The 10,502-nt window shown below is 47.9% G+C and overlaps 1 protein-coding gene across 2 annotated transcripts in view; it reads left to right on the top strand.

The window, feature by feature from the left end:
* Positions 1 to 252: 252 nt before the first annotated feature.
* The window catches only part of RCAN1 (regulator of calcineurin 1), a 99,029-nt gene continuing 88,779 nt past the window's right edge, over positions 253 to 10,502 (top strand). For both annotated transcript variants that reach the window (XM_003895522.5, XM_009202290.4), the window contains exon 1: positions 253 to 688. In XM_003895522.5, coding sequence (XP_003895571.1) covers positions 446 to 688 — 243 coding nt within the window. In that variant the 5' untranslated portion in view covers positions 253 to 445. The remainder of the gene's footprint in view (positions 689 to 10,502) is intronic.

Genomic DNA, 10,502 nt, shown 5'->3' with positions numbered 1-10,502 from the left:
GCGGAACTGGCAACGAGGACTTTGCCCCTAACCAACATGGCCGCCCTGAGGCTTCGGGCTTCGGGCGGCAGAAGGAGGGTCACGTGAAGAGAATTCCGTTTCTTTATTGGCCCCGTCTCCTGGAAGGGCGGGGTACACTAGCCCAACCGGCGCCGGCCTTAAAGGGGCCACCGTTGGCTCCGCCGGTGGCCGGCCGTAGGGGCTGGGCGGGCGGGCTGGCGACGCACCGGGTTTCTGCCCCTCCCGCGCGGAACGGTGACGGGCGGGGCCGGCGCTGGGAGGCCGTGTCGCTGGGAGCCTGGTGACAGCCCGCCGCCTGCCGCCGCGCGATCCCGAGGGGGTTAACCGCAGAGCTGCCGGCCGGGCGCAGACGGGAACGCGTGAGGCGCCGGCGCGCGAGCCCGGCGCAGCCCGCTGGGGCGCATAGGGTCGCGCGGGCGCGGGGATGGAGGACGGCGTGGCCGGGCCCCGGCTCGGGGCGGCGGCGGAGGCGGCCGAGGCGGGAGCGCGGCCCGGGGTGACGCTGCGGCCCTTCGCGCCCCTCTCGGGGCCGGCAGAGGCGGACGAGGGCGGCGGCGACTGGAGCTTCATTGACTGCGAGATGGAGGAGGTGGACCTGCAGGACCTGCCCAGCGCCACCATCGCCTGCCACCTGGACCCGCGCGTGTTCGTGGACGGCCTGTGCCGGGTGAGTGCCGCGCCGGGCGGGCCGTCGGGGCGGAGGGCGGACACTTGTTGCCCGAGGAGGCGGCGCGGGTCGCAGCGCCCAGTCCCGGCCGCGAGCGGGGAGGGGAGGCAGCGACGCCCCCGGGGCCCCGGGCCGCGGACCCCTCAGGGCTGGGGCGTGGGGGCGGCGCCCCGAGGGTCTCGGTCCCCGAGCACCCCCGGGGCGCGCGCAGCTCACCGCGGGGTCCCACAGGCTCGCCCCGGCCCCGGTGTGCGCCCAGGCTGGTGCGACCAGTGGGGTGAATTCGCTCCCCAAGGTGGGGCAGCGCCGCCGCCCCCCGCGCTCTCGCCATGGCCCCGCGTTTACGCGCTGGAGGAGGGGGTCACCTCATTCCTAGGGAGGAGGAAACAGACGTTAAGCGGCGACGTGACTCAGTGTTCATAAATAGGACGATGTCCCTGCATTCCCAATCTGCACTATTGGAAGAAAAGCCAATGTTTGGGTGAGGATCCGTGGTTGCTCATTAGCCAGCGGCTAGCCAGTTTCGGTGGAATGGCGTTGGGGGGAAGGGGACCATCTTTCAGACCTTTAGGATATTTAGTCAAGAACCTTGCCCCCTTGTATGAAGGTGTGGCTTGCTGCCATCGGGGACACCCAGTACATGGGGAGTTGACTCCCTCCCCCGCCTCTCCCCCGCAAAATCCACACAATTTATACACGTTGGAGGGTTAGGGGCAGGTATGAATAATCAATAATGGTGGTGGGAAGGAGGAATTTATTTCAAATCTGCAGTTATTGTGCAGAGCAAAATTTGGACAGCGTGGGCGTCGCAGAATGAAACCGGTCTTTGAGAGATGCCCCATTAGGAGAGCAGCTGTCAAAAAAAGCAGTGCTTTCAGCGCTTGGCTGTGGGTCCACAAATGCTGTCAATGAACTATAGTTGAAGGCTGCTGCCAATACACCACCACTGTGAAACACAGAATGGTGTGCGTAAATGTCATTTATTTATAACTTATATGTTCACTTACTTTCTGAAAGGAATTACAATGGCCGTGTGCTTAGGTAAGCTTCCAGGCATGCTTTCTAGAGCAACAATTGTCAGGAACTCAGGGTCTTACTGATTGATCTTACTCTAAAACCTTTTCCCCTCCGTATAAACTAAGCGCTAGCCAGCATTTCAGTGCTTTTCCTCAGGCGTTCTAGGCTGTCTTTCTGCTAGAACAAGGTCAAGTAACGTAAGACGGCACTTACTTGCAGTGTTGGAGAGAATTCTTTCCAGTGTTGGAGACAATCCTGAAATTGCGTTACATGAAAGTTTGCCCACTTCACTAGCTATTCATTTTAACAAATACTTACTGAGACTTTGCTGCGGGATAGGTACTGTCCTAGGCTCTGAGGCTACATCAGTAAATAAAATAACATTTCAGCCTGCAGGGCGACCTTTTTTTGGAAGAGAAACAAGCAATAAAGAAATATCAAATATATCAGAAAGTAATGATGCTATAGGAAAAAGTAAGACTTGGAAGGCAGGAGGAGGGAGTGGAGGTCTGGGAGAGGAGGGGAAATGGCTATTTTCCAGAAGATGATCAGGGAAGGTCTTACTGACACGGTGATATTTTGAGCAGAGACGATGTAGCTTCATTCAGGCTTTGCTGTTGATTGAGTGCTTACTGTGTTCCAGCCACTGGTTTAGGCCCAGATGATAGAGCGGGGAACATTTCAAGCTCCCTGCTTTCGTGGAGCTTAGGATCCAGTAGTTGAGGGGGAGATAGACAATAGAAAAAAGGCAACTGAACAAGATCATTTTGGATAGTGATAAATGCAATGAAGAGACGGAAACAGGTGGATAGAGAGCAAGGGGAGGGGGCTTGGTCAGAGCGGTCAGGTCCTAATGCTGTGGGGGTTCATAGGTTTTTTTTTGAAGAGCTGGTGAATTGGGGCAGGCCTTAAGGAACCAACAAGGGATGTCCAGGCCTGCAGCCATGAGCAACAGCTGGATGCTGGAGTTGGGGGAGGAAGTCACATGGCCAGAAACCTAGGTGAGGAGCCGCCTGCCTGGAGCCGTAGACTTGAAGGTGTGGAGTTGAGATGCTAAGGCAGGGTACAGGCAGGGAAGAAATTCCCAGGCTTCTGATCTCATTGGCAGAACTCAAAGGGCAGCCAGGAGGCAAGGGAGCCCCAGAAGTGGAGTCCATAGGTTGGGTCATCCTCTCAGGGCCCACAGAAGGGTAGATAATGGCTCTGGGGACAGTGTGGATAAAGGGGACTTACACAGAGGAGTCAGCAGGGAGCCACTTTAGATGGAGTGGCCCAGGGAGGCCTCTGTACAGCCTGGACCAGGCTGACAGGAGGAAGCTCCCTGAGGAGGTGTTTGTGTGGCCGGCGTCCCGGCAGAGGGACTAGCAGGTGCAGAAGCTCCAGTGCAGGGTGAACTCCATGTATTTAAAGGACATGAAGGGTTGCATGAGAGACAGAGAGGTGGGAGGTGGCTGAGGTTGGTTGGATAAGCAGCCGGAAAACATCCCCCTGGGGCCATGGTAAGGATTCAGGTGTGATTCTAACTGCACAGCCTGGTGGAGAATGGCCTTCAGGAGGGAAACTAGGTGGGCTAGAGAGGAAGCAAGGAGACCTGGTAGGAGGCTGTTGCCATCATCCAGGGGAGATAGGAAGGGAGTGGAACTAGGGTGGTGGTATTGGAGACGGAGAAAGGGGTACAGCCTCCATCTGAGCCTCTTCTCTCCATTCGGAGAATCTGGAGCTTCAGAATGGGGGTGAGGGAGGGTTGTGCACTGGTGTTCAATTCTAGGGTCCTGTAAGATGTACAGCCATCAGTGAAAACCCAAAAACCAGCTGGGCTAAGGGAGTCCCAGTCTCTGAAGGCAAACAGTTTTATGCAGTGGGCAACCCAAGAGCTAAAGTCACGGCGGGTCCTTGATAAGCCTTCCAGCAAGTGGACCATTTCTCATTTAGCTGAAAGCATCCTTCTAAGTGGGAATATGTAGTTTCTGAGGGTTCAATCTGGCAGCCTTACTATTAAGACTGGGGTGTCACCTTTGGATGATGTAATTTAAATGTGAGTCCACTTTAGGTTGGTGGTATCTCCCCTTGTGTAAACAGATCATTAACTGCAATGCTGACAAAGTCCCTGGGGGTCTGGCCGTCCCCTCCTTAGCCAGTCTGTTGGATCTGGAGAGTGATGGTGTGAGGAAAAAAGACTGGATCAAACTTCTTTACATATAGTCACATGATTCTGTAAGCTTAGTCTTAAAGGAAAAAAAAAAATTGACCTGAACTACAGTTCTTTTGAAAATTTATGTCGGAAGCTGTTTTGTAACTATAATTAGCTTGGCCTGATACGTAAGATTTGTTTTCGTTGGCTGGCTCAGTATCAATATTGTAAATACTGTATAAGGAGTTTGTTAATTAAATGTATTAGAGATTCACACTGTTACAGATGAATGAAAACTTTTATTAAAATATGATTATTTTCTGTTTGTACAAATATTTGACGAACATATTCCATTATAGTACTCTTTTCGTGAGTCTTTTTTTCTTTTCTATTTAGAAAAGCAAAGCAATTCAAAATGCTTTGAACCGGTGATTACATGTGCTTTGAATTGCTGAAAATGGTTAGTTGGTTCACTGGAATAAGAGTTTATTCAGTCATCATCAAGCTGACCAGGAATTTAAGAGTTCTCAGATAATATTCTGTTCATTTCCAAGCTGGGAATATAGTTCCGTATAGTAATGGAAACAAATACCCCTTTTTCAGTTGTCCAAAATATGAATGTATACTTGATTTATAGAACTTTGTCTGAAGGCTAAGTCAGAAAATTATAGAAAAATTTACTCTTTTCTCTTGAGTAAACTTACTTTAAAAAAAAAAAAAAACTCACCTAAGATTTGTGACAGATACAGTATTATGATGACTTTCTTTTAATAACAAAATATTCAGATCAGCATAAAAGAAGTAGAGGTGACATCCTTACATTCTTTATGTGAGTGGAGACCTTTAAGCAGTGCTTCCAACCTTAGCTGCACGTCACAGTCTCTAGGGAGTTTTGAAAAATTCCCATTTCCAGGCCACTCTAATCCCATTCCAATCTCTGGGGCTGGGAATCACCTGGAAAGCTCCTCAGATAATTCTGATAGTTGAGGTTGAGATTTGTTGTCTGAAGTCAGGGTTTGGCCTGACCAGAGGCATCTTATATCTTAAAAAGATCCCTGAAAATATGATGAAGCTCCACTTCCAGCTAGATGACTTACCCTTTCTGTGCCTCGATTTCCTGAACTGGGAACCAGGCCCTTGGTCTGCAGGCTTCCTTCTCCTGAGTATTGTTTGACCCTGTGGCCTGCAGGCAGGGTTACTGGCACCCGCAGACCAGGAGATGGGGCATTTGTTTCAACCTTAGGTTGCCTCCCTTCGCGTTAATTGCTCACTCTCCACCCAAACGGCGGATCACGCACTTGGCCTCCCAAAACTTGTTTTCTGGTAGCAAGACATCATTCGAAAGCAATTTGATGATTGAAGTGTTTGAGGACCTAAGGTGGCCCTGCTGATGTACACAGTTTCCACTCCTGAGGTTGTATATACTTGGCTGCATTTCTGCCTGTTCCTTTTCCAAGTCAGTCTGTCGTAGCATATTGTAGAATGTGACATCCTAGCGGGAGAGTAACAGTTGGGTTCTATTGCACTGGAAAATCCAGGCAGTTTTAGGCCATTTTCACTTTTCACCCTAGTGTGAGGGTGAGGCATGCGGTTTCTCAGATTTAAATTATGAATAAAATTTCCCCTTAAATGATCTTATCTCCAATATGGTATGGCGTTTAATTTATTTGGGAAGGTTCAGAATGTTGTACATTTTTGAAAGCTACATGTTACATATGTGCGAAGTTTATTTTCAGTTATCCACTATTTTTCTAATTTTAGGGTTACTGACTCTAAAATCAGATGTTTTTGACATCCAGAGCTGCTTTTAATCCTCCTCACCACTCCACCCCCTAACAAGTGCTTGGTTCCCCTCTCATCTCAATCTGCTGTCATCTTCATTACTTACAGCATTTTTTCCTCCATAGCAGTAGCTTTAAATGTTACTGCCTGCAACTTCAGGCTTTTCCAGCCTCAGGACAATTACATAAAGGAACAAAAAATAGGCTTTGTGCTAGAGCAGAATAGCTAAAGCAGGGGGGCTGTTGGTTCCCATGTTTATATGTCAGGCTATATTCTTTGTCTGTTTGTTTCTCTCCTTTTAAAAAAATGTGATCCACTCATTTTCATACATATCACCGAGGGGCCTGTTTGCGCAGGTCTGGGAATGCATCACTCCTGGTACAGTAACAGTGACTGTGCACACATCAGCGTGTGTGGGATGGGTAGACCCTGGTGTACATTTTCTATGCGGAATCATTAGGACTCATTGCAAGGATGCTTGGAAAGTGCCAGTCATGTCACATACAGTTCAGTTGTGAGAGACAATTTTTTCCTTTGTAAATACTAGTCACCATCAAAGCATGAGCTTGCTGATGAGACACAGCCAATCATTCTGCCGTGATCTCTGAGCATTAGGAGGCTATACCATGGCAGTAGAAAGTAAAAATGGCTCTTCTTGGGAAAAGCAGAAACATTTTCAAAGTGTAACATCAGGAGAATATCAATTACCTTAACTCAAACTTTAACGTTGGGGAAAGGGTTGGCTTCATGTTGTGTAAATTTCAATCATTGTAGAAAATCTTTATTTGAAATAGTTGGGGTAGGGTTGTTTTATTTATTTTCATCTCTGAAGATTTAATTGGGTTTAATATGCTCACATTCCCCAGTGAAGTCTACCTGAGGAGGCTGGGAAGCATACTGGTTAAGGCTATGGGTCTTAAGCATGCCTTTCCCACTTACGCAGTGTGACTCTGGGTAGCTATTTATCCTACCGATGCCTTGGTTTCCCTGCCTGTAAATGGGACTGTTGATAGTACTCACATTTTATGATACATATAAAATGCCTGTCAGAGTGATTGGGTCTATATATACAATATAGGTTTGTGTATTAGTTATCTGCTGCCGTGTAACAAATGAACCCAACATTTAGTGGCTTAAATAATCAATGTTAATTATGTCACAGTGTCTGTGGGTCAGAAATTCAGGGATGGCTTAGGCTGGTGCCCCTGCCTCAGAGTCTCTACCACGGCTGCAATAAAATACCAGTTGTGGTTTCATCTGAAGGCTGAACTGAAGGAGTGGTATCTACTGCCAGGCTCACTCGTGTGGCAGATGCTGCACCCTCTCCATAGGTGGCTTGCAGCATGGTGGCAGGCGTCCCTCAGAGCAAGCCAGATGGAGTGGACTCCACCATCTTTTTGTAGCCTAATCTCAGTGATATCCCATCACTTTCGCTGTACTCTATTCCTGAGAAGTGAGTTGGTAAGTGCAAATCTCACTCAGGGAGAGGCAATTGCAAAAGGGCATGAATACCAGGACATGGGGATCTCTGGGGGCCATCCTACAGGCCAGTGGTCCCCAACATTTTTGGCACCAGGAACCAGTTTCATGGAAGACAGTTTTTCCACAGACCAGGGGGCAGGGAGCTAGTTTTGGGATAATTCAAATGCATTACATTTACTGTGTACTTTAGTTCTATTATTATATAATAAAATAATTATACAACTCACCATAATGTAGAATTAGTGGAAGCCCTAAGCTTGTTTCCCTGCAATTAGATGGTCCCTTCTGGGGGTGATGGGAGACAGTGACAGATCATCAGGCATTAGATTCTCATAAGGAGCGGGCAACCCAGATCCCTCACATGCACAGTTCACAATAGGGTTCATGCTCCTATGGGACTGTGCTGCCGCCAGACCTCAGGCGGTAATGTGACCAATGGGCAGCGGCTGTAAAAACACAGATGAAGCTTTGCTGGCTCACCCGCCACTCACCTCCTGCTGTGCGGCCTGCTTCCTAACAGGCCATGGACTGGCACTGGTCTGTGGCCTGGAAGTTGGCAACCCCTGCTATAGGCTGCCTACCACAGATAGATATTCGTTAGTGCACGTTTTTCTTTGTAAACTTTTTTGACTTCTGTGGAACAATCCGTGTTTAGAAATGCATATGAAGATTTCTTTCTAAGGCCAGGCGTGGCGACTCATGCCTATAATTCCAACACTTTGGGAGGCCAGGAGTTTGAGACCAGCATGGCCAACATGGTGAAACCCCATCTCTACTAGAAAACACAAAAATTAGCTCAGCGCCGTGGCGTGCGCCTATAGTCCCAGCTACTCAGGAGGCTGAGGCTGAGAACCGCTTGAACCCTGGAGGCAGAGGTTGCAGTGAGCTGAGATTGCACCACTGCACTCCAGCCTGGGATACAGAGCAAGACTCTGTCTCAAAAGAAAAAAAAAAAAAGGGAGCAAATGCAAACGAATCCCTGACATTATTAAAAAGACTTATTTGCGGGGGGGGGGGGGGGGAAAGGATTTTTTTTCTAATCTGATTTTTTTCTTTTTAGCTTCAGCTGCATAAAAGAATACAGTTTTAGCCGCTACAGTTTAACATAGAACACTTCATTGAGAGGACTATAGCTAGGTTACTAAGTTTCTAAGTATCAAGAACAGTTACCTGCCATATTTCTGAACAAAGAACTCGGGAAACTAAACCTTTTATAACTTGGAAAGGTCCAGTACTTTTCCTTTAGTTACTAATTTCAGCAGGTGCCACATGAAATTCCCATGTGCAATCATAATTAATGCCAAAGAGAGAGATATTTGAGGTCAGCCTGAATTCACAATTCAGAGACAAAAATGTTATTTAATTCATAAAGTTCCTCAACATAACAATAACTTGTCTTATTTTATCACTGTATTAATCTTCTTAGGCTGCCATAACAAAAAACACAGACTAGGAGGCTTGAGCAACAGAAATGTATTTTCCACAGTTCTGGAGGCTGCAAGTCTGAGGTCAAGGTCCCAGCATGGTCCGTTTCTGGTGGCCTCTCCTCTGGGGTGCAGATGGCCCCCTTCTCCTCATGTCCCTACGTGGTCTTTCCTCTGTGTGTGGAGAGAGGAGCAAGCTCTCTGGTGTCTCTTCTTATAAGAACACTAATCCTATTATATTGGGGCCCCACCCTTCCGACCTCCTTTAGCCTAATTACTTCCTTAGAGGCCTCATCTCCAAATAAAGCCACACTGGGGATTAGGGCTTCCGCATTTGGATTTGGGGGATGCAAGCGTTTAGTCCTTAATAATCACCTTTAATTTTTGTTAGTCTTTGTGCTTTAAAGATAATAAAATAGTTTCTCTTCATTAATATGAACTGCTTTATTTTGTATATTAAGTACCCTGTTTATGTAATACATGTCACGGGTGCACCTAGCTGGGGCCAGTGTCACAGGCAGTAAAGGAATTTACCAGGACAGTTGTAGGTAAAGAAAGCCAGATTTATTAGAGAAAGTATGAAAATATGTTGCAGGGGTGCAACAGGCAGCACAGCAGAGAAGGGGCTGTCTGCCAAGCAGCAGAGGCTGGAAGGAAGTTCTATAGGCTTGTGCTGGAGGGGGTTATGTGCTGAACAAGGTCACCGTGCCTGGGGGTTGTTTGTGATTAGCCATTTCTCAGAATTGCTGTTCATTGCTCTCCCCCATCTGGGGCCCTTTTCTCATTGTTGTTTACTTATCAGGACTCCACAATATATATCATTTTATCTTTACAAGAACCCTGTGGCATAGGTACTGTTATCATCCCCATTCTACAGGGGAGGAATCTGAGGCCAAGTAACCTGTCTGAGGTCACATAGGTAAGGAACTGTTGGTCCCTAGACTCAAACCCAGTTTCAGCTAACTCTAAAGCCTGTGCTGCTCATCATCTTTTTTTTTTTTTTTTTTGAGGCAGAGTCTTGCTGTGCTGCCCAGGCTGGAGTACAATGGCACGATCTTGGCTCACTGCAACCTCCGCCTCCCAGGTTCAAGTGATTCTCCTGCCTCAGCCTCCTGAATAGCTGGGATTACAGGTGCCTGCCACCACGCCCAACTAATTTTTGTATTTTTAGTAGGGATGAGGTTTCACCATGTTGGCCAGGTTGGTCTCGAACTCCTGACCTTGTGATCCACCCCTCTCGGCCTCCCAAAGTGCTAAGATTACAGGCGTGAGCCACTGTGCCCAGCTGCTGCTCATCATCTTAAAGTGTGGCCTTAATGCAAGTGAATTTTTCATATACCTTTCACATCTCATTTCAATCCTAGGACAGTTCTGTGAAGAGAGTATTTTTACCTATGGGAAACCGAGATTCACACGAGTTACGACTCTTCATTCTTTCCGTCATGTATTTATATTGTATTTGGGTTCTCTAGAGGGACAGAACTAATAGGATAGATCGATATATATAAAGGGGAGTTAAAGGGGAATTTATTAAGGAGTATTGACTCACACAATCCCAAGGTGAGGTCCGACAATAGGCTGTCTACAAGCTGAGGAGCAAGGAAGCCAGTCTGAGTCCCAAAGCTGAAGAGTTTGGAGTCTGATGTTCGAGAGCAGGAAGCATCCAGCACAGGAGAAGGATGGAGGCTGGGAGGCTAAGCCAGTCTACTCTTTTCACAATCTTCTGCCGCTTTTATTCTGGCGGCTGATTAGATGGTGCCCACCCAGATAGAGGGTGGGTCTGCCTTTCCCAGCCCACTGACTCAAATGTTAATCTCCTTTGGCAACACCCTCACAGACACATTCAGGAACAACACTTTGCATCCTTCAATCCAATCAAGTTGACACTTAATATTAACTATCACATATATGTAATGGATGTTTATGCGTGCCAATGGCGTGCCAGGCAGGTGGCACCCTGGTGCTCAGGTGGAAGGCA

The sequence above is a fragment of the Papio anubis genome, chromosome 4 (assembly GCF_008728515.1).
Source record: "Papio anubis isolate 15944 chromosome 4, Panubis1.0, whole genome shotgun sequence".
NCBI lineage: Eukaryota > Metazoa > Chordata > Mammalia > Primates > Cercopithecidae > Papio > Papio anubis.
This window is presented reverse-complemented; position numbering and strand designations above follow the sequence as displayed.